This window comes from Tyto alba, unplaced genomic scaffold (genome assembly GCF_018691265.1).
Source record: "Tyto alba isolate M040663 unplaced genomic scaffold, T.alba_DEE_v4.0 Super-Scaffold_1, whole genome shotgun sequence".
NCBI lineage: Eukaryota > Metazoa > Chordata > Aves > Strigiformes > Tytonidae > Tyto > Tyto alba.
Genome location: NW_024881261.1, coordinates 4,375,650 through 4,399,811, shown reverse-complemented (window position 1 = coordinate 4,399,811; position 24,162 = coordinate 4,375,650). Strand labels below are relative to the sequence as shown.

General features: G+C 49.0%; 2 protein-coding genes across 6 annotated transcripts in view; both read right to left on the bottom strand.

The window, feature by feature from the left end:
• The window catches only part of FAM53B (family with sequence similarity 53 member B), a 53,659-nt gene that overhangs the window by 24,506 nt on the left and 4,991 nt on the right, over nucleotides 1-24,162 (bottom strand). For 2 of the 5 annotated variants that reach the window (XM_042786417.1, XM_032988514.2), the window contains exons 2-4: nucleotides 13,472-13,603; nucleotides 10,658-10,891; nucleotides 7,629-7,680 (exon numbers count right to left, since the gene is read on the bottom strand). In XM_042786417.1, the coding sequence (XP_042642351.1) occupies nucleotides 7,629-7,680; nucleotides 10,658-10,726 (121 nt within the window). In that variant the 5' untranslated portion in view covers nucleotides 10,727-10,891; nucleotides 13,472-13,603. Of the gene's footprint in view, nucleotides 1-7,628; nucleotides 7,681-10,657; nucleotides 10,892-13,267; nucleotides 13,289-13,471; nucleotides 13,604-24,162 lie in introns of those variants that run through there. The other 3 variants (XM_042786429.1, XM_042786425.1, XM_042786432.1) reach the window with 2 other exon arrangements.
• The window catches only part of EEF1AKMT2 (EEF1A lysine methyltransferase 2), a 28,575-nt gene continuing 21,857 nt past the window's right edge, over nucleotides 17,445-24,162 (bottom strand). Inside the window, exon 7 of the mRNA XM_042786474.1 lies at nucleotides 17,445-17,634. Within this exon, the coding sequence (XP_042642408.1) occupies nucleotides 17,515-17,634 (120 nt within the window). The 3' untranslated portion in view covers nucleotides 17,445-17,514. The remainder of the gene's footprint in view (nucleotides 17,635-24,162) is intronic.

Below are 24,162 nucleotides of genomic sequence, written 5' to 3'. Positions count from 1 at the left end.
TGCAGTTTGTCCTGGGCTCCACAATCAATAATTTCCAGAGAGGTTCTCAAAAACTGGAAGTGAAGAGCACAAAGCTGTAGCACTGCTGGGGCGAGAGGGACCTCGGGAGACAAAACACCAGAAAGGAGATGAGATAGCAGTTGGGACGGTCCCAACAGGAAAGGGAGTGCCCCCCAGGCATCGAGTTGCCTGTCGTAGCACAGAAACCCCATCAAGGTCATCAGAGCCTATGGGAAACCCAAACCCTTCCCAACACCCATCGGGTTGTCCTGCTCTCAGCCACTGCTAAAACAGCACTGCTCCCATGAAACCAACTTATTCCCAGTAAGGCTCTGAGCATCTCTCCCAAACCAACCCAAAGATACTGTCTGTCAAAAGCTGGTGCCCATAATAAGCTCTAAGATGGCTGATGCTACAATAGATGCAGGATAAACCTCCGGCGGTTCTTTGCCAGATGCTGCCCTTAGGTCCCTGTTGTGAGGCTCACTGTCCATCTCCCCTCGGTCCCCCAAATCTGGGGCCACCTGGGTGCTCTGGCCCAGGTGACCCCCTGCCCGGGTACCCTCACGGATCGGGAAGGTGCTACAGAAACTGGGTACCCGCACCCTCCTACTTTCCTGCAGCAACTTGGGGTTAGCATCTCTTCGGGGTTGCCTTGAAAATCCCGGTTGTACCTAGCACAGCCAATTGTGTGCATTTCTGTAACAAGCATAATGCTGAAGCATATTTAAAGGAACAAATAATTTAATAGGTTCACTTTTTAAAAAAAAAAAAAAAAAAAAAAACACTTCTCTAATATTTTCTCCCTCTATCTTTAGTTCAGCTTGTTTACATGGGAATTTGTTCCTCCTACAAATTTGGCTTGCATTAACAGCCTTCCAACGCAGCACGGCGAAAGAGGGCGGTGACCTGTTGTGTGGTTTCGGGGTCGGCAGAAAGACATTCCCTTTGTCAGATGGCTTTTGCAGTGCTTGGCTAAAGCTCCAAGAAACCTGCACCTCCAAAGTCCGCGGGCTGAAATGTATATGGCTCTGGGCAGCTCCGTGTAGGAAGACGGCAAACCCGGCCACAGCTGTACTCAGAAATCCCACCGCTGATCGTGTCGAAAGAGAGGATTAAGGGTGATGATCTCATTCCCACACACGGTCCCGTTGACAATAAAAGAAGAAAGCAAAGTATCATCAAGGTCTGGCTCCCCGGCGCAGGCTGCACGGGTGAACGGGGCTCTCTGCTGTTGACGCTCAACAGGAAAACCATGGTAGGACAACCCCATCGCCTGCTGCAGTGGAAAAAAGTCATCACCCCACAGACCTTCCCTGGTGACTGTTTTTGTCGTCGGCTGCTGCAAACAGAGGCGAACCGTGCTAGCTAACCGTCGCTGTGACGTTTCACATGATCGTATCTAAATCATGTAATATTTTTTTAGGGGTTTTGGGGTTTTTCCACTCAGGCAACTGACAGATGAATTAAAAGCCGTACTCAGCCCGCAGCTGTAGGTACCAGCCTGATAGGGAAGATGCAACGGTGCAGAACGCTTCCGACCAAGGCTCGGTTTCAAGTCAGGAGGTCAGATTTGGGGCCCCTTATGCCCCTCTTGGCCAGTTTCCCCATTTCTCCCTGCATCCAACTGCTGCCATAACAGCTCCAGCCACAAACAGCCTGGCTCTGCCCTCAATAACCACATGCCATTTTAACTGTTGCTGTCCTCATTTTAATAAACACAATGAAAAGTGAGAAATTTGCACTAAACAACTAGATCTACGTTTAGATCTTTATTATTTTCCTTCTCTGTTATGCTGCCAGCAGAGAGATTTCTTGGGTCAGGTCAGCAGACAAAAGAAACAGAAATAGAAGCTGATTTTTCATGGCAAGCTGCCACAATCCTCCAGCCGGAGAAGTCACAGTGTACAAAAGGCCTTGGTGAGGAGGATACGGGACACCTTCCTCTTTCACCCCTGCTTCGGCACAAACAGCTATAAATCTTCCAAACCTTGCAAAGAAAATGGTAATTGCACTGTTATCCCCAGCACCAGCCTGGGGTTATTTGCTTTTCCCCTTGCACTGGGGGAGCTGTTTTTTTGGCAGAGCAGGGAGAAGACCCTGGCACAGCCTGACACCCCACCCCCCCCCAAACCCCCCAAGCACCACTGACGGGCCCCAAGCTACTGGATAACCCAGAAAATGTTTTTTTTCAGTGCAAACAGAAAACTGTTCACCCCAAAACAAGTCGAAAATGGGGTAGTCTAAGGGCTGAGGGTGTAATTAAAGGACTAAGGAAAGCCTTATTGAGGAAAAGCGGCTGATTTTCTGTTCAATTTTTTAGGACTAAGATTCACATCCTGAGCACGCTGATAACGATAATTGCAGTGGAGCCATTAATACTGCTGCAGTTAAGTGTGTATTAATTTTCTTAAATTACAAACCTCAGCTTGGTTTACCCTGAGGCAGTAATTTGTTCCGGGATAAAACCCACCATGAGAATCCCTCAGTTTGCCAGTGAGCTGCTTCACCAGAAAACAATCCTCTGCCTATTGGAAAAACAATAGGAGAACATTTACAACCTGAGCATGATGTAAGTGTGGCACGTAGGGGCTCTTCCCCTGGGTAAAACAGGTCCTTCTTTGCTGTTAGTGTGTTTAGCACCTTACTTCTGGATTTTAACTTAAAACTGCAAAAACGAACACTTCAAGTCATTTAATGAGCACGTCCAGCAAATTTCTTTTGAGACATTTTGATCTGTAAATCTGTATTTCCAGGGTGAAGCTACACAAAGTGAATTTTCTGGCATCTCTTTGGTTGTGAAATAGCTTTCCAGCTCCCAGGACACAGAGGGTTGTTATCAGCAGCCTGGGGAGGACCGAATTTCTTGTCCTGCCCTCTCTGGCCACGGCAGCAGGAGCTTGAGCCCTCCTGAAACCACGCATGAAACAGCAAGAAATTCAGGTTACGGCTGCAAGCTCCCAGGCTACCCAGCCTCAGGGGGACCCAAACCTAAAGTATTTCTACTTTCCAAAGCCCCAGCGAGCCCCAGCATGTCCCCTGTTCTGGCTGCTGGGCCATCCTCACCTGGTTTATTTTCCACCCCTCTCCTATTTTCAGAGACAAGCCAGGAGCCACTTGCGTGCAAGCACGGCCCAACCCGCCCTGGGATCATCGACAGCATGCTCAAGCGCTATCGGCTCCGCTATCTATTCCTAAATTTCCTTTTGGGCAAACCCAAGACGTTCACTTTTAAGAGTGAACATGAACCCTTAACAACGTCCATCTGTTCTCCCACGCGAGCGTCACCGCATCAGATGAGCCCAGCGGTCCAGGGCACGAGTCACTCGCGGGCCGAAGTCACGTCCCAAAATCGAGGAGATGGGTGTTGTCCTCCAGACACCCCCCGAGAGCTTTGCAGAGCCCCACAGAGAAGGGGCTCCATCCTCTGAGCATCGCAGCCAGGTTTCCAAATGCTGAGCTCCAGGTTTTGCAGGAGTCTGGCACCTTGCAACTTCAGGATGGTCTCGGGCTTTTTAAATGACTGCTGTGCTCCTCTGGTGACACAGAGTAAATTTTAATGGCCACATTCATAACCACAGAGAAGGGTGTAAAACCAAAACGCTGACACAACTTTAACTACAGCGACACAAATGTGCTGCTATAATATTTTTACAGTTCCTTTTTATACATAATGCATGATCCTTCTGCTCAAGTTTCCTCTACGTTCTTTTCCCGTGAAATAATTTACATTAATACATAATTTATTACAGCAACTTGTAAAGCAATTAGGGGTTTCAATCAATTTTTCTTCTCCTTTTTGGCAGATAAATTGTGTTTGGATCCTAACCCAAACATTTCTCTTCACACTGGTGCGCATCCAATTCCCTTTTTTCACATGTTGTTCAAGTCGAATTTCAGTCTCCCGGTCCCCATGCACAGGGGAAAAGGCAGCCTGCATTTTCCACTGCCCCCTGTTTATGTTCGAGAGATGATTTCTAAATGTGGAACAAATTTAATGGTTGTAATTAGCTGATGGCAGTGCCATAGAGCCTTCCCACGATGCGCGGAGCTGTGCTTCCATGGGAAATGAAAACAACAGCCCCCAAACCTACCGCTGGAGAATAAACACGCCAGCGAGCTGCAGGCTCCTCGTGCCAACAGCCTGCATGGGGGAGGGAAATTCCCCACCTTGATGGCGAAACGTGCCCTGCTCCTCAACGCAATCCTTTGGCGAGGTCTCCCCGCTCCAGCTATGCCTCGACGGGTTTTCCTGCGTGGCTTTTTCTCTTTGCAGGTTGACTGTGCTTGAAGATGCACCAAGATGCTGCTCTATGCTGATGGACTTTCCAAAAAAAAAAAAAAAAAACAACCCCCTCCACCCCCCAAAAAAAAAACCAAAACCAAACCAAAACAAAACAAAAAAAAAAAACAAAAAACAAACAAACAAAAACAAAAAAACAACCAACCCCGAAATCCCAAGAATTCCCGGTTCAGAAACAGGAGGTGTGCAAGCCCTGCAGGTGCTTTTGGGATGCGATCAAGGGGCATCACCCCAGTTGGCCTGGCCTTTCTTCTGGCTTCTTGGCTTTCCTCCGTCACCCGTGCAGGGTGAAAAGCCACTTCCAGGTAAGAGTTGTGCAAAGACGAGACCCAAAGCTGCAAACCCCTCCCCGGCACACTCGCCTCTCGGACCGGTGGCGTTGCCAAACCACGCCGAAGAACTGACGAGCTTCGTCCATCTGCCGCAGCGCTCTACGAGGACAAATTCTAAAGGTGCTTTCCAAGGGGAAAAGCAAGAAACTGTCGCTTTTTCACCTCACAGAGGATGCACGCAGGATCTGTCCCCGATGGGCTCAAACCCATCCTCCTCCTCCTCCCTTTTACAAGAAGGGCTGCGCATGCAACGCCTGCTGCACCAGGACTCTGCACTCGCAAGCACCTCGTCACAGCCTCAATAAAACCCTGCCTGCAGCTTGCCTCAGAGATAATTTCTTGCTAACACAGAAAACACGAGGCCATGGCTATCGGCATGTGCCCACTGAGTTTCTCTTAGAAGGCTGGACTAGTGCAGCCTGTGGTGCTCCCCATTTAGACGTCAAGAGCTGCTGATACACCTGGTAGGGAAAGGTTAGGCGATGCCACCAACGCCTTGTTAAAATACTGTGAATTTTCTTCTGCCATCCACCCAAAGACAGAAAAATTTCAATATAGGAAGTCAAAAGTAATTCCCCAACTTTCTAATATGCCACCTTCTTTCTCTAGCAGTCACCGATATTTTCACTGGGGATGTACGATGGAGACTGGCAGCTGAAGGAAAAGGAAAAGAGGATAAAGAATTCCTATCCAACATCAGGACAATCCTTATACTCCCAGGTGTTTCAAGGACCCATCAAGGAGAAGGGAAAAAAGAAACTGTTGGATTCATAGTTTTAGGCATTTCACCTTTAACCTTCCTCCCAGCAAAGGACTATATAAAGATAAAACCCAATCTTTTTAGAAATATTATCATCACACTGGCAGGAGTATTTCTTATAAATCTAAAAAATCAAAAGATTATTTAGGTCACCTTGAGAAGCGGATCTAACATTGCATCACCGGACATGTCAAGTCTTTAATAACGTTTACTCATATATTGAATAATATTACAATCTATAATCGATTTTCAGATTCTTGCGGTGTTTAGTACTTATGAGGTATGTACAGCTAAGATGCATGGGCTTCAGTTTACCCTTTTTCCCCACATTATGCCACGGGTAAGCAAGATCCCAGCCTTGCCATCTTGGGCCAGCTGGGTTTCTTAGTCATGGTGCATTACGCACCCCTTGGAGCTCTGACCCAACTTCTTCCTTCTTCCTGGAGACAAACGCTCCTGAGCCGATGCCCATGGGAAGCTCCAGGGTTTGGATGATGCTCTCCCTGGCAGCCTGGCCAAGGCTGGGCTTCCCTCTGCCCCACTGTCCCACTGCCACTGGGACCAGCCACGAGCTGCCTTCCTGCCCCATAGCTGCCCTCACCTGCAAAGGCAACCGGGAAGACCCTGTGCTAAGATCCTCAGCCTCTTCTGGCTAAAAACCCAGAAAATTCAGCCAACTTCCTTCCATCCCCCCAACATTGTACATGGGACTATGAATCTTTTCCTCCCGCTGGCTGCGCTGCCAGTCCAAACTTCACGGGGTTTATTTATCTCAGCGCTTTCCATCGACAGGGACTTGGCCCTTTGACCTGAAATATTCCCCCAGTTTTGCATTCGGTACCTTTATAACCATAGGACTTATTTAAAAGGTCAAGCAAGTTTTGACACTGGATTAGTCTGTGATCACGGCCCACATCTGGAGATATCAAGAACTCTTGGGAGACGTGACTAAAATTAAACCCAAGCCAAGTGATGCCCTTGCCTGCTGGAGCGACTGGCTCCTCTTGACTGAACATGAGGAAGACCATTACACGGCAAGGTGTAATCAAGGAGGTGACATTCGGTTCCCTCAGAAGAGGATAATTTGGCAGCCAAGGAAGACCAGCGCAGCGCTACCAAGATGCAGAAGGCTTTGTAAAAGCTCTTAAAGACAAGCTGCTTTTCAATTAGGCATAGACTCTTCATATCTGTTGAAGAGCCTGCCAATGCCACAGCACAAGACAAAACCATCTGATTGGGTTTCTTTGTTCCTCACTCACATTTGACAGGCAAAAGAAAGGGAACAGGCTGTCTCTACCCCTTCTTGACTTTGAAGTCCAGATGCTTTCCATCTTCCCCCGCCCCCCAACGACTAGAGTTATCAGAGAGCTTGGGAAATATCTCCTGTCAATACACGTGCTCGGCTCCCATTAACACTAATGAGAGTTGTGTCCATGAAGAAAAGGGGCAGCCTCTTTGTCTGTAAAGTATTGGCTTTCATAGCAAGTAGCTTGGCTCAAACTTGACCTACAATTTTAATTGGGTTTTGAGTCTTCGCCTAGTGACTGGCTCCCCCCTACAAAACCCAAAAAGCACAATGTAACAGCACATCCTCAAGCACTATCAGTTTTTCAACACTGCCAGCAAAGGCACCAATCCCCCATCGATTTTGGTGGCTGTTCAGCATAAAAATTGATAGCAAGTTCTGACATAAAAGGTATTAAACATCCTATATCATGGCTATTGTCAAAGGAAAAAAAAGACATTTTCCTTATTGTTTGAGGCCTGTCCAAACACTCTGTGCCAAGTGGTAGAACATTTTAGTGATAATACTCATATTTATTACTTGCATCGTGCAAACAGTCAAGAGCCATGGTCATGGACCAGATACTCAAACACAGTCTCAGACCCAAAATGCTTATAAACTCAACTGTATGAGTTACTCTAAAAAATAAGCAGATATATCAAAGGGAAGGGTAAGGAGATAAGCAATTCACTCAGCAATGGCAATGGGACAGGATAACCACCTCTGGGAACGAGGGTGGCATGGGCGTGATGGCCACCACTAGCGCGTGGTGGGGTGGGTGCCCCTCCATCCCCACTGTGTGTGGCAGGCGGGTGGATGCCCATCACGGGGTCTGCAGGGGAGCATTTTTTGCAGAGATCCAGCCAGTCAGGACATCTTCCCGCTCACTGCTATAAGGAAGCGGGAGCGGAGGTGGAGTAAATACAGACGGAAGTTTCTGTTACTTACCCATCATGCCACAAGAGAAGAGGGTAGGTCCTTGACTCATCTTTGGAGTGTGCTGCAAACAACCAGAAAAACTATTCACTTCTCACAGACGCGACCGTGGCACCAGATACCACCCTGCCTCCAGCCTTGGCAAAGCCACGTGGCACCCGGCGGGGAGGAGAGCCATGGGTGCCCGCGACGGTCCCGTTTCGGCAGGGACCGGGGGACAGACCCAGTCACCTTCCCTCAGTGTCATCAAATTTATGTAAACACTGTGCAGAGTTGGTGTCGAGGCCCAGGCTTGCAGATCGTGGGTCCTGCAGCTAGTCCTTACCCACTGGAATAGCTGCAGCGAGGTCCCCAGCCCCGGGACCCAAAACACCGGAAAAACTCAACCAGGAGCTGCAATTCAGCAGTGATTCTGGCTTGGGCAAGAAAAGCAGCAGCAATGGTATCTGAGCCCCATCCAAGCCCACTAAAGCCTCCCATCTAGGTACAAAGCGGCTATTTAGTATTTTTTAAAACATATAATGTGTTTCTAAGGCAAGAAGCTCTCACCCCAGCACTCCTGGGGAGACCGCGTTTGGGTTCTGCTGATTTGCACTAAAAACAGGGGGAATCGCCACTGTATGGGCAAAAAATAATTCCGGTTGCTTTTTACAGTCTTTTTTCCCAAGAATTTTCCTCTTGACAGTGTAACAGACAGCATCAGACTTCTAAAAATGGGCATGGACAGTTTTATATACAATAAATCAATATGTCATCTGCAGCTACATGCCATTTCAGCTATGCGAAAATACACTTTCATACTAATTGTTCTTTTATTATCCCCCAAAATATCCATATTCTGCTTCTGAAGCGTCTTTCCTGGCAACAGCATCCCATCTGACCAAGGCTTTATATCATCTGAGGGAAGCACCAGCATGACCTCCACATTCATCTGAGCTGTCATAGCTGCGTTTTATCTGGCATTTAGGCCACCACATTCACATCTTCTCTCCTGATCCATGTTTTACACGTTGCCTGTGCACATTACAATAATGTACCAAATACTGGCACCTGACTGTACAGAGCAATCCAACAAAAGGATCCCATCTCATATACAGAATATTGCAAATATTGAATGTAGAGGGAGGTGAAGGCAGAAAGCAACGATGGGGTGCAGATGTGGAGAAGGGAAATAAGGGTAGGTCACCTTCTTTGGAGCATGTGCCACTTTTCTAGGTGAAGTTAGGATATGTCCATCTGTCAAGCCCCATCTTATGAAGCAGTAGGTAGCACTAATCGGGAGACAGTGAGGACAGGCAGCTGTCTTCAAAAAGTGGCCAAAATGGAGCAAAGATGGAAGTGGAACAAGCCCCAGAGGAGGCAGTGGTTGTGCCAGCACCCATCTGTGTGCCAGCCCCAGAGACCAGCTACTGCCTGCAAACGCAGGAGAGACAGGAACATCTGTAGGTGACAGATGTCCCATACTGAGTATAATTGCCATTTTGTAAGAGTCTTGTCTTAACACCAAATGGGAACTGAACCAAATGAGCCCACTGGGTGTTGGTAGGTGATGCTGCCCCACTGCTCAGACATTTAGTTCCTTTAGGTTTTGCTTTTTGGCCTTTCTCATGAAGCGAATGGAAAAACTCTTGCTTTCTTTGGTGAATCAGTCTTCTTGTGAACATCTGCCCCAATTGAACAGCCCGGACAACCCAGCTATTCAACTTGTGCAACCAGGACTATCACTGCACTATCAACCCAGCCCCGGAGCTGCGGGAGGCACTCAGCAAACACGCCGGGGCAAAGTTTCACGTTACAGCTCTGCACCTCTGCTGCCTGCCGTCGGACAGCCCGGGCGCCTGTCCCTTCCCGCAGTAGTAGAAAAAAGTACTTCTCATCTGCCTCTCTGCAGCAAGTTCCCCTCCACCTGCCCCACACACCTCCTGGGGCAGAGCCGGCGTCGGATGCTCAGGCTCCCCTCTCATCCCCCAAGGAACAGCAGCTGCAGGAGATGCTGCCTTCCCAGCAGGAGCCAACACTAAAGCAAGGATATTTTTCTAATATATCCATAGCCTTCCTTCCCAAATTTCACCCTTTTAAGGCAGGATTTAATGGTGCCTCTGGCTTGCTCACCTTCTCTGCCGCCACACACTGCCAGGGCAGCCTGCCTTTGCCCCGGCACACTGTGTTATCTGCCTGGGAAGCCTGGCCGGACAGTTTGTCATCCTCAACAAACTTAGGCATTTTTATTTCTTTCATGCTCAGATTGCCCATTTATGGCTAGCCCTGCCAGATGCTTCCTGCTGTGTTCCTGCACGCCCTTATCTGAGACGCTCAGCGCACCCTGCGAGGAATAGCTTTTCGGTCTAATTTCTTCTTGGACTATGACCATCTCCTGGAGGACAGAGGAGCAAACGTCCACAACCAGCCTTGCTCTGGGCTTTCTAGGAGGCTCTCCACCATCCTACATCTCCTCCTCCTGCTCCCCACCCTCGCTTGCTCCGACGCAGCCCCCAGACACCGTGTTGCCCCTCATTTCTCACTACCGTAGGAATGCTCAGCCCCACGGCCTCGCTCGCCCCTTGCAGCATCATCCAGTCTGTTTGCTGCCCCTGATTTGTTATTTTTTCTTGCTGCCTGCTTATTCGGCACGGTTGGATTTGCATCTCTCCAGGCTGCCAGCAAGACTGTTAAATACAACACTGCCCTTCGCCATCTCCCACTTAATCCTGCTCCCCACTTGCTCATCCTTCTATTAATGACGAGCATCTGTTCACTGTTGATGAAGCAACTTCTCGCCCATGTTATTCATGGCATTGATTTTATTTTTTTTGTACTGTTTATTCCATTGCATGCTTACTGAAATTCACATATGCAACAGCCACAGCAGTCCAATCATTTAATAATCACCTTCTCCTTAGATATTAATGCAGCTCAGTAGAAATCAGTGCTATAAACCATTTTAAGATCCAGCCCTGCGGCACAAAAAAAACCCAATTATAAAGCTACGGCAAAGCTCTTGGCAGCAAAATAGTTCTGAACAAAGATTTCACAAAGCTTACCAGCTCAGTCCTGCATGTTATGGAGTCAGCACCTTTGTTTTCCCGAGTTTTGGTTAAGATCATCACCATGGTAATGCAGTCCTGCCTCGGAGTCCATCAGGGTCCAGGCAAAGGGCGCTGGCAGCCGCGGTCTGGTGAAGCTCCTCTTTCAGTCCATTTTTACCCCGGGAAAGGCTCGGACCCGCCGGCTCCTTGAGGGGTGCACGGGAACAGCTTCCGAGCGTGGAAAACTCCCTGGAATCACAGAAAGAGGGCAAGAGCTTTAAGGGACTTGCCTGGGGGAACGGTAAGATGAAGGGTGAGTGTGCTGGGCAAGGGGCAAGCGCTGCCCGAGAAACACCCCGACAGCAGTTACTCCAGGGGAGTATTTATTTTAGACTCTTAAATATTGTTGGCGCTCCTCTGCGCTCCACCAGCGCAGCGGTGTTTCACACGACGGGCACTCGCACGAGCTGTTGGAAGCACATAAGGTGCACAAGGCGATCCGCAGGGACAGAAGTATTCCAGGTAAATAAATAAATAAACAAACAACAAAAAAAAGTTTCCTCTGAATTCTCCCTTTGCAAAAGGGAACTCATATCCCCTATATCAAAAATACCAAGGCTTGGAGAGAAGGGCTCATTAAAGCCCAGGGTTGATCTCGCAGAAGCCCTTGTCCCCAGACCAACTAGGAGCAGATGTCCAGCAGAAAAAGCTGCTGCAGCATCATTAAGGCTGTGAAATCCCCTGGATGTGCCCATCCTACCCCAGTTACTTCCCAATTTCCAACCTATGAAGGGCCCTTAGGGAAAAGACAAAGCGAAGAGTTGCCTGAAAGGAAGGAGAGAGTTCCCTGCCCTGAAATCCTAAGGGCCACGCCATGCCTCTTGATCCTTACCTACTTCTCAGGTAGTTTTAGGTAGGAAAAGCTAAAGGCTGCACAATGAGGAGCACCTATTAAAAAACAAACTGCAAACCAGCTTCATATGGGACCACAGAGATGTGACCATGAGCTCTGTCTCCCCTCCTGGCATCCTCTACGATAAACTTAGTCCCGTGTAAAAGCAGACAGATTGTAATTAAAATCTGATTATATTAATCAATGTTTTCCCCAAATCACTCCTCTAATCCTGTTTTGCTATTTTGTTCCCTTGCAGTTCATGCAAACAACCAAAACCATCATGTGCATGATCTGAAGAGCATAAAACATTGATCTTAAAACAAGCAGTCAAAACCCAATTGCGTTATCGAAGGACAATATTTGAGAATATGCTGCTAAGTATTAAACTTCATTACAAACTGATACGGCTTCTCTGCCCAGCTTGTAAACCATCTTTTCCATGTTTACTTGGATTAGAGCTTGCAATGGTGTTACGAGTAGCTCATTTGAAGGCCAGCTGGCTAGTAAAGAAAAACCACCTTCTATTATTTTGTGAGGACAAAGTTCATCCAGAGTGCAAAGCCAGGATTGGGAATCAATACATTTTCCAAAGATTTACTGTTCTCAAGGGCACCTGGTACAGTCTCCAGCTTCTTATGGGACATCAGTGGGCTTATAATATACAATTTACTGGTAGCTTCATCATAAACCTCTGGGCGACCCAACGACCAAATGGAAATGGTCAAATAGAAAAGCAAAGCATTTCAGACCATTGAAACGACACATAATTTGCGAGCCCAGGTCACATATTTATACTATGGATAGCCTGGGTTGCAAGGAAAGAATGACGTAAGGGAGGATGGGGTGACTGGAGGACCAGTTGACTAACACAGCAACATGTCCCCATCACCGCGGGGCTGTAATTCCCAGGTGATGCTGGAAGCAGCTCAGACACCTCTGTTACAGCACGCGGACCCCCAAAAATCATGCTTTGGAGGGTCCCCAAGACCTGTGCTGGGACCAGCTTAGGGACATTAAGCTGTTTCCCAAAAGCAAGCAGAAAGTCACCATACGGTCATTAATAAGCTCAACGGGAGTTTTATATTTCTGCGTTTCGATGGCCCTTGCATCAAATATATTGGCAGGCAGCAAAATCTAGAGGTCCTGTTCAGCAGGGATGGCTGCTTACACGAGGCTCTGACTGAAGACGAGGCAAGGCGATGGTCCCCAAAAAGGGCTGCACGTAACAGGGAACTGATGGGGACAAGTGAAAGATGCATGGAAAAGGATGGATTGCGGGGCCAGCAGCCTCCCAGATGAGAGCCGCTTAGACCCCAGTGCGTGCCTCCGAGCTGGGGGAGCTGAGCCAGGTTTAAAGCCCCTCCAAGGACGAGGAGGAAGGGGCTCTTTGGGAGGGTCCAGCCTTCCCCCAGTGTTGGGGAAACCCCCGGTGCAGAGCTGGAGGTGCCCTCCTGCTCCCCTGCACCACACCGTAGATGGCTAAAGCACAGAGAGGGGGATGAAAAACACTCGAGGTTTGTATTTTTATCTGCCACAATCTCGTTTGTCCCTGACCCCGATGCAGTGACAGGGATGCTTGCCACGGGGCCGGACTCACCGCGTTTGGGAGGACGGGGAGCCCGATGCCGGCGCGGCGGCAGCATGGGAAGCAAAGATCAAACAAGCGTTTCAGAGCGGCAGTTACGCACAGTTCCTCGTTAACAGGGTAGGATTTCTTCACGAATAATTACCTTTCCCTAAGGTAATGGTTAATGTTGCTGCAGCAGGCTCCTACACACACCCAGACGTGCGGCAGCCAGCAGGCAGGAATGGTGGCAAGTACAGGCAGACGCTGCCTGCCCGAGCCGGACAGGCTGTAGCTCACACCACCTCCCCTCTCCCTGCTCCACGGCAGCTCCTGCAGTTAACACAACCCTAATGACAACGCCACAAACCTCCGGCAAGCCGGCAGTTAACACCACCCAACGTCGGTCCGAGGTGAGCTCGTAGGGCTGGGCTTTTTTTTTTTTTTTCTTCTTATTTTCGCTACCGCTCGGTTGGGTTTTGAAATCGTCCCCGTCGAGAAACTGCAATAAAAAGGAAAACTTTCCAGTGAAATGTGATCTTTGGCTCCCCATCCTGCTTCGCCGGGCTCCTGACGCACGGCCTGACCCAGCGCAGTCCTGCCCCATCACGTCCTCCCGATGTGTTCTGCGGGACACAAATCCTGCTGCAGACCCGGGATGTTCTCCCTATCGACTCTGAGGAGGAAACTACTGTGTATTTATAGACTGAAGGCTTTCACACTCACACAGAGATGTTAATAGCAAGATACTCTCCAGGGACCATTAATTATTTTAAGAAATGTATTTCCTCATCTGCAATCAGATAAAGGAACAATCTCCATCCCTCCATCAAGGTTTAGACTTGGGTCATGGCCACTGGAATGGACACGATCTCCCGAGCTGCATGGAACACGCATAATCAGCACTAACAGATAGAAATCCCCAAATTTTAGCAAACTGTGCTTCTTCCAATGGGTATCGCTTCCAACTACAGACTGAACAGAAGCCTCTGCGATCTCTGCAGTTGCAGGAGTGGAAAGAGGTTTCTCTTAGAGCTGCTTTCTGGACATCATCGTACCAACGGAGTGTTGGGCTTGGGAAAAAAATTACGCTACAAAGAGTAAGTCAGATGATTCAACTTTCATCTGAGGGCTTGAGAGGTAACGCTGGGGAACAAATATGCTTCTTACAAGGCACCAGCAAGGAGCACAGCCCTAGAGCTGCTCACCGTGGGCAAACAGCTTTTCCCTGCCCAGAGGTCCCGCTCACCGCACCACGACGGGTGCTGCCGCGGAGGACTCCAAGCACCATGCCGCTGCCGAGTCACAGCCCTACCCCGTCCACCTGCTACACTAAAGTGTGTGGAAAAGACCTTGGGATTTAACAAACTGTCTGTCGGAGGCTGTGCCACGGCTGGAGGGAGCTTGAAAAGGAACCAGTATCGCATACCCATACGTCTGACCCCCAGCAGTACTCCTCGTGAAGACGACCGAGGACCAGCATCACAGATTTCCACCTGCTGTGCGACCACCACCCTCTGTACAGAAAATATCCAACCCCCGTCCGGCTCAAATAATCCATCTCCAGACACACACGCTGACATAAAACCTATTTACAGGCAGAAAGGGCATGCAGGAACGAGGAGCCGGAGCTGTATTTTGCATACTGATACACCTTGCAAGCAGCACAGCGGGATCGCTCTCGGAATATAAATCACCTGCCCCTGCTGAATTTTTAATGCTGCTCAAAGTCTTCAGTGAAAAAGCCATGACCCATGCAGGACCCCGCTTCGTAGCCCGTGCCCCAACACTGTTCCCTGTGCCGTGCCTGAAAAAATACTCAGGCACCCTTTTGACTGCACAGAAAGTTTTCTTAAACCCCTGCAAGAGGAAAAGGGAAGCCTTCCTGAGCTTTACTTTCCAAATGAAACTGCGAGCTGCCCATCCCTCTCCAGGCAGAGGATTTCCAGCCACTTCCAAATCCCTCCCAAACTTCTGTGAAAGAGGAGGAAGAACCCAAGCCCAGCCTTCATCCTTGGCGTGGCTGCGGACTTGGCTCCATCGCCACCACCGGCGTCATTCCAAAACGCTGTGGTGCAACCGAGAGCACGCTTTGGCTCAGCAAAAACCACTCCCTTCCCCACACCACGAACTTTGGCTGTGTGGCTCCAGAAAGCCAACGCTGATGCTACACGAAGGCACAAGGCGCTTTGGGAGGCAACGCTGGGGCAAGCCAAGCCGCCTGGCTCAGCGCATCTTCCGGCAGCCGCTGCCCCGAGGTTTATCCCGGGGCACGGGGGGCTCAGTAACGCCGGTTCAGAAACTGCAAATGTCACCAAAGGAGCAACGAATACGAGCGAGGACAAACACAGCAGTTTGATATAAACAGCTCTCCAAGAGGAAAAGCAGGAAATTCAGTTTGGCAGTGGAAAATGCCAACCTCGCCTCCTCTGAGCGGAAAATGACGGACTGAGCAAAAAGCCACCGTGATTGCAGAGTTTAATTAACATAGTTTAGACCCACACGTCTGAAGAACCAAACATAATCCCTCCGGGCCAAACTGAGCATGTTTCTCAGGCTTAACCATCCTCCCCTTCTCACCAATTAAACAGAAATTCCCCTCCTGCCACGCAGATCTTGATTTCTCCATACAGGCAGACCGCTACGGAGCCTGGGCAGAGCTCAGCTGGCCAATCCCCCTCCAAATGCTACAGGTGAGTGCCATTTTGGAGAAACAGCTAAAATTGGTTACTGCAATTGAAAATAATTGTGGGGTTTAAGGCTTTCTACAGAGCATCATCATGTTGCAATTTTTATCTAAACCAAAAATCATGCCCCCCTCCCCTCCTTCTGCTTCTTAGGAGGGAATTGGGACTACACTAAATCTCCTTATTGCACAGCCTGTCTCACCATCAGTGCTTTGGACAATACCAAGAGGTACATCTTCAATTTACTGATTTACTGCATTATGAATTTGTAAAAATTCCTTGAAGCCTATCATTTGCATGTAGCTAAGTGTGGGCTCATTTCCTCACTCAGGCAGTAATTTGCCTCCCGCAGCAGGACTGAGAGGTGCTCAGCTCTGAGCAGCTTGCTGCCCTTGATTGAGCACTCTTCCACATCATTAACGAATATTGATTTCATTTATGGGGTAAAAACCTCCAATAAGTGTGAAAGATGCCATTCAGGGCCTGAGAAGAAGTCTTTACGCTCTGAAAATGCCCCATGGACTAGTCCTGGGTAAACAGGATCATGAGTCAGCGCACATGACTTCAAAGGACAAAATTTCCACGGATGCAGCCGCGTCAGGATCGTCCCCCTGGGACTCTGTCAGGAGGAAAGGGCTGCCCCAGGCTGCCCAGCCTTCGGAGCAGAAAGCCTGCAGCCCTGTCCCTTCTCATTCTGAGCCTGCAGTCACCTCCTCCCGCTCCAAAGGGGCTTCCCCGAGCTCCCGGGAGGGCAAACATGGTCCTGCCAAGAAGGAGAAGGGCTCTGGTGCAGGAAACCACACGTCCTGCATGGTGCTCCCCTCCTGCCCGGCAAGGAGTTGGGCTCACCACACGCTCCAGGTACTCGGGAAATTACCAAAGAAAAAGAATAAGGAAACGTCCTCCCCTGCCTCCTGCTTGCAGCTAGACCGGACTTTTCCAGGGCTAACAAGATGAAGACACACTTTCAGCATTAATTAATAAGACTTGCCTACACTTAACATTTTTAACGGCCGGCATAGCAAAGGGGAAAGCAGTAACGGGTTGTGTTTAAGACGAGCATCGCTCCGCGGACCCGCACGGCTCCGAGAACCACATCACCTCGTTGCTTACGACCCACGGCTCCAAAGGGGGGGGGGAACAGAGGGGCTGCCAGCGCGGGGACGGAGCCCACCTCTGCAGCCACGCTAAGAAAAACCCACAGCCAGAAGGAGCCCGAGGTTTGCCACAACAGAGCCCGCCTCGAGGAGCCACGCTGGGAACGGGAAAGGCGATGTGCAGCCACCGCGGCCGGCCACGTGCAACCTGGCTTACGGAGGCCTGAGGTTAACCCATGCTACCAGGAACAACGGAGGTAGCGGGGTCCTGCCCGCAACCAGAAATTAATTACTAAGCAAATAAAAATCTGTCATTTCAAACCAATCCCTGGCTCCGAGTCCCTGGGCACCACCTCAGCCCGACACTGAAGTCACACGAGGCAGCGGGCCCCCAGCACCCTGAGCCCCGAAACACACGTCCAAACACCCCCCAGTCTCTAGGGAGAACCTGAAATCCAAGCTCACACACTGACTTGCAGGCTTGGGGTGGATCTCGTCTGCGTGCAAGCTCTCACCGAAAAGAAATAAGAGCAATTAAGGAAAATTACACACCATCTAGTTGAGTAAAACACATCAGGTTTATTGCCCCCGTGCTCTTAGGGAATAGGAGTGGCAGGGGAAAGACTCCCTTACACACGAGCAGCAGAAAGGGACTGAAAGGACAGGGTAGGGGCAGAGGTGCTTTGTCTCAACATCTTAGCTCGAAGAAAATGGTGCTGGCAGTGACTTTGCCTTTTCCTCCCTGGCAACTGAAAAGGAAAAGAAGAGAGCAAAATTAGTCATTGCAAAACAGCAACCAGCAAGTGAGAGGTGCGAACGAAGGAGACTGCTGGTCTCCAGCGGAGAGGTGCCAATTAGACGTGTGAAGTGACTACACAGGACCCAGCTCGCTGCACAAAAACTCGTGCACAGTAGTTAAGAGAAGAGCGTACCCACTCCGAGCACTAACGTGGGGTCTTGCAGCATCTCTGGGTTGCACATTCAGCCTACACATACATTTTCGTGGAGGACCAGCGTCAGACCTTCAGAGGGATCCCTCCTTAGCTGGCCACGTGTGTAGGCTGAAGAGCTGCTCCAGCTTGAGGATGCACCCCCCCAGCACATCGCTCTGCCGTGGAGCAACGCTGGGACCAGCTTAGCCCAGATCTGTTGCGGTGGAGCTCAGCCCCACGAGCCCAGCATCCTCCTCCCCCAGCAGGACCAGTCCCAGGGCAGCCCCCCCCGGATTGGGGATAGACACTGCCAGGATTTCTGCACGGCACCAATGTTTAGACATACCCTACAGCACGGTCTGACTCTGAAAAATACCTGTAGAAAAGGCACATTCTCTTTGACCAAACCTTCAATCATTGCCTAATCCAGTCATTAGGGAACCGCTGCTAATTTTGAGTAATATTTCCAAGGAATATTGGAAATACTGGACCAAGGGTTGTCTCTGGAGAAGAGCAGCTGAAGCAGCAGCAGCAGTCCAGCCTGCTCACTCAACGAACCATCTCACCTTTCTACTTTTTTTTTTTTTTTCCCCCCAATTGTGAGATTTATTACAAGAATTTGCAATGGTCTGTGAGACACTGTGAGTGTTGGCCACGCTCCCAAAAGCTGAGGAATTGCTGAATTGAGAATTGCTTTGGCTGCTTAATCTCAACAACTGGGGATGCTGAACAAGCCAGCAGAGTCCAGGTTTACTTTTAATTACCGCTTGGAGTGTGCTGCTCTAGTAAACAGACACAAAAAACAATTCTTGTTTCTTCCTTATATTCTTTTCCCATATACAACCTGAAATGCCTGAGATGGAGACGGTAAACACAGCCCCACTATGCCATTTTTACAGACTCACTTCTCAAGTACAAACAATTTCAAATAGCACATAAACCCATCTTAACCTACCTCTATAACATGGTGTCCACCTACTTACAGCCAGATAATTCAAGGGTATGGGGGACTTCTTGGCCAGCCTGAGCCTCCTTGCTCCAGAGCTCTTGGGGTCTCTGCAAGAATCAAGTCTTGCAGCTGCAAAACGGTCCCAGCGCTGCAACGCTGACTGTAATGCTTTCAACTCATCGGTGACCAACAAAAAACCACCACATGGACCAAGTACGAGGAAGATCTGGGACATCTCATAGTGTAATCAAGGAAAGCTTGCCAAACGCCAGAACACCATTGCATTGCTGCTCTCAGAGCAGATCTGGATGCTGCTTCCAAGTCAGATTTCTCTCTTTTTCAAGGTTGAGCTGGAGAATCAGTAGAGGCTAACAGCCCCTAAAGAAATATCTGAATTTAAAGCAGGGAAACTCTGGATGTATGCACCAATTTCCAGGCTTCACATCATCTCCTACCACTTCTCCTTTATGGATAAACACCCTAAGAGTGCAGAACACTCAAGCGAATCCCAGCAAAATGATCACCTTCCAAAAATTGAAACTAGGCAGGCAGCGTTTTTAGAGTTTCAAATGCTTTCAGCAGATGCTCTCTGTGCCCACACAGGGTATGACACACGCCCGCCGTTGCCTGCAAACCCTACGAGACTGCTGTTTGCATTAGACCAAAGTACTTCTGCTCTTGGGAAACCTCCGGGGTTTCATTCCTCAGCTGAGAAATAGCTTTCAAAGAGCTCCTTGGCTCCTGAAAGACGAACCTAGCGCCTTTATTAATCCTCCTAGAGACTGAAAGGCACATTTCCCTGCTGTTTGTCCTTTCGTTGCCATCAACATTGCGAAGAGGAAGGTAGGGCAGCGGTGCGGCCGCGGAGGGAGGGACCGAGTCCTCTGGGGCTGGGAAACCTTTGCCGACGCTGCCACCTCCATTTCTCCGGCACGCCGGGAACAAATTTCCAAGCCCTGCATCTTACATAAATCTCTTTAACGAACAAGGAGCCAAACATCTGTGAGTTGTCTGAATTAGCGTGAATTTGGCAGACTGAACAGCAAACTTGTATCGCCCCGCAGCCTTCAAATTTCTTGTTTTCCTCGGGTTCATTAAATACATAACAATCTGTTACGAGAAGACGGTTCCTACGTGCATGGGCTGCCAAGGAGCTGGTTTTGATAGCTCTGGGGGAGGTGGGGGAATGTGTGAGGAGGAGAGGGGGGCTCTTCCTAATGCAGCAGGGCAAGGAGACAACAGGTTGAAACCACCCCGCCTCCTCCAGCGACCGCCCACCGCACAACAAGGCTATTTCCAACACGTCAACCTGGTACGGCCAAAGCTGGAGGTGATTCTGGGAAGCTTTGCGGGGAAGAGGAGCTTAAGAGCGTGAGACAAGCAAAGGGAGGTGCCTTCAAAAGCCAAGGATGTCCTGCATCATCATCCCAGCTGGGTGAGATGATCACGCCGTACGCAGATGGAGAAGCCAGGCTCTGCGAGGGTTGTTCATACCCGTGAGCAGAGCCCTGGGCACAAGGCATCCCCAATACTTGGGGAAATCAGGGCTTTTCCACTGCTGCTGGGCAAGCCTGGCAGCACAGGACCCGAGCACGCAGCAGAGGCATCGCCAACACCAAGCCACGGGCAGAATGGTCCAGTGCTGTGATGGGGAACAGTACCGGAGGCTTCACTTTCCCTCAAAGGAAGTCTCTTGCTACGAGGAATAAATCAAAGCAAACACTCACTCACCGTGTTTACCATTTAAATCAAAGCCAAAGCAGCACCGAAACGCGCCCAACAGCATTTCCACAGAGCCATTCATTGAGAGTTTGGACTTGGGTTTCAGCTGGTGTTTTTAATATCGCAGGGAGACGCTTGGCGAGGCTGCAATAATATAGAATCTGTGGCTCTAACACACTCTCAGTTCCTGCAAGGTGTCAGCAGCACGTAGAGCCCAAACCTCCTGCAGTTTTGGCTCCTTCAGGGGGTACCCGAGGGCTGGGCAGTGAAACGTTTCCCCCCAGCATCGCTGGGAGCCTGGGGTACGGGTAGAGCTCCAGCAATCCAGCCCTCACTGCCCCCAGGAGAGGTTCCCCTCCAGGCGACCACCCAGACTGAGAGTAATGCCCTCAGAAGACAATTTTCTCAGCACTGGGATGCTTCATCCCCTGAAGGTGCCTAATTTCCACGCAGCTGGAGTGGGATGAACCTCACTATAACTTGCCACCCATAGAAGCCCAGACTTTGCAGCCCGTCTCGGAGAAGAGTTAAAAAATAATAAAAAAAAAAAAAGGTAGGTAAGTGGAAATGAAAACAGTCCCTGCTTTTATTTGGGCTGGCAGAAACACTGTCCTGCCCAGCCTTCCTTGAGCTCACTTATGACACTATGAATATGCAGTAAAGTGAAAAAAATAATAATAATAAAAAAAAAAATCTGCATTTTCCACCCCAGGAGTCTCCACCTCTGCACACTCTCCATACATCCCTCTTCTTTCCACCCCACAGGTGAAAATCAGGAGAAGAAACAAATTCCTCTGTGCTGTGGAAATGGGAAGCCCAAAGGACAGAGGGGTTGGCCCCAGCACCAGCACGGCGTGAACCACAAAACCCCCCTCCCAAAACAGCATCCCGAGGAGAACTGACCTAAGTGTTCCATCCCAGCTCCAAAGGTGCCAGCAGGCTATCGGGATGGGAATCGCGCCAGGTATTTTGTCAGTGCATAAACATCAATGATTGCCCAGTATAAACAGGGCAGCAAAAACATCCACCTTCATCATATGGAAAAATAAGCATCAACTTGCTACACTAACGAGTGAAGGAATTAATGAATCCTAGAATTTGTAAATAATTATGAAGTCCCTAAAATAACGACAACACCTTAAAATGCGTGAGACTGCAAGTTAAACATCAGGCCCTGTTAGAAAACAAGATACAAGTTTTTTTTTTCATAAAGGACAACAAGAAGCCCCACTGACATCGCTCCACAGTCAGAAAGAACGGCAGGAACATCAGTCACGATGCAGAAACGGGAGAAATGGTCAATATGTACTTTAACACCATCCTAAGGAGAAAGTAAAACGATACGGTCGTATTTGTCAAGAGTAACCTGGGATGATTATTAAACAGCAGGCACTAAATATAGATCTTCCTTAACAGCTCCAAATTATTCACACCTTCAACTTTGATAAAATCGTCCCCAAAAGTCTTCTGAGCCATCGCGGCCGGCGCTCCCAGAGGACAGGCACGGGCCAGCGCGATGGCCCCGGGAAAACGAGCCCTGCGAGGCTCCGGTTTCAGCCCAAGGACGGGGAGTCAGGAAGCACAATTAACACCACCGAGAAAAAAGAGCTCTCATCTCACTCGACGTCTTTATGCCCGTAAAAAGGAGCACTGGTAAAACAGACTTCATTAAAGCGCACAGAAATGGATGACAGTTACCGATAACTATTTAATTGACACATCTCAAACAGACCTGCAAATAAACTGGCAACACTGGCTTCAACAGAAACTAGATTTTCGCCTTATGCCATGTAGTATTTCTGGCAGTAATTGGGTAGGAAACAGGAAAATCAGTGCTGTGTAAGTGACTCGGGACTGGCAGAGCACTAAATACATAGAACAACTTCACAATACAGAACAGAAAGAAGCAACCAGCAGAGTTTTTAACAAGATGTTAAGATACACCTTAAAAAAATAAAGTGCTTAAAAGACATTTGCCTTGGAGGCAGGGGAATGTCCCCAGGCTCCTGCTCTGCACAGGGGATTGCCAAGGTATGGGGACTGGTTAAACTGGGGATCTCCAGGTGGAGAAGAGACAGTGTTGCCTCTGTGCTCGGCACTCCACGGCTGCTACAGGCACGTGGAACCTTCTGGCACGTCTGAGTAAGGTTTGGAGCGGACCCCAGGAGTAACTGAGGGACTTGAAGACAAGGGTACAGTGCAAGACTCAAACAGGCAGTACACCACCACCCAGTGCCACGGGAAGTCGAAATAACGCAGATCCAGAGCGCAGGCAAAAGTGCAATTTTTCCCCCGACAGCATGGACAATAATCATTGCAATAAATTACCAGCATAATAAATAGCTGAAGTGGGTTCTCAATACATGGTATGTTTTCATCTCCGTGCCTGCTGGCTTTTCTAAAAAGACAAGCTCCAGCAAGAATTAATTTGGAAAACTACTAAAAGTGGTGAAACTCGCTGCCCTGTGCCTGGAGCAAGCTGCTGCGCCCCCGTGTCCCACAGCCCCCCCCGTCCCAGCACGGTCACCGCGGTGGCACGGGCAGGGACTGGGAGGGAGGGCTGGCAAACCGGGCTCTTGTTTCAGCTCTAACACGGCTCCTTTTTAACCTGCCACCTTCGCACTGATAGCGTGGGGGGTACGCAAGAGACAGGCACGGGGAGGGCACCAACAGCACGATCCATCACGCTGGGGAGTTGGAATTTTTTTTTTTTCTTTAAGTTAAGTTTTAAATACTTAACAATTCACCTGAAACTTCCATGAGAAAAGTAATATTCTGCCAACAACATAAACCATGCGCAACTAAAAATGTGGGTGATAGTTTCTAAATGAAGCTATTGGTAACTGTAAATCCCCATTAACCATGATGCTTTCGCTCTGAGAAGCACCATCCATCGCACTGTACTTCAATTATAACACAACTGATAGTCCAATAAAGAGATAATCTTGTTCTGAATTAACTGAGAGGCTACAAAATCAAATGTGGTATTTTTAATGCCTTCTGTATCTTCATAATTGTAACGAATCTTCAGCTTTGGCACACGATTTTAGCTTTTGGCATCTATTTAATAATATTAAAACTTGTCCTTTCAAAAATATTATACAATATTCATTTGTAATGGCTGGGACAAAAAAAGCATGCCATAGCAAGGTTAATAATATGTATACTTGAAGTAAATTTATAGCATCGACAACTATTACCCAGGACACCAGGAGGCTATTTTCAGTAACATTAAAGGTAAGCACACAGATACAAAACTCACGGTTATTGTGACTTTCCCACATCACTTAAAATGAGAAATTGCTACCATCACCTAGCCTAACCGCGCTGCCAGGCTGTCCTATCCGGAGACAAGACTACTTGCCTTCACTAACCCTAACATTTCACAGCGGTGCAGAGAAGCAATGACAGTGGTTGTACAACTGGGGCAACGGAGGAAGAGGAACACGAAGGCTTGTCTCGGGTCACTGCGAGAGTCATCATGGGGAAAAGGACAAAAAAGAAATTTCCTAAATGCAAGTAAGTGCATAACGTGCTTTAACTCATCCCTGATGAGACCTTGGACTTAAGATAAGGATGAGGGGGGGTGTGTCTTTTAACCCCCTCAAGTCCAGACTGGCCGCTGAGACCTGAGCAAGTTGCTGGTGCACCCTGACAGCAGCATCGTTCTGGTG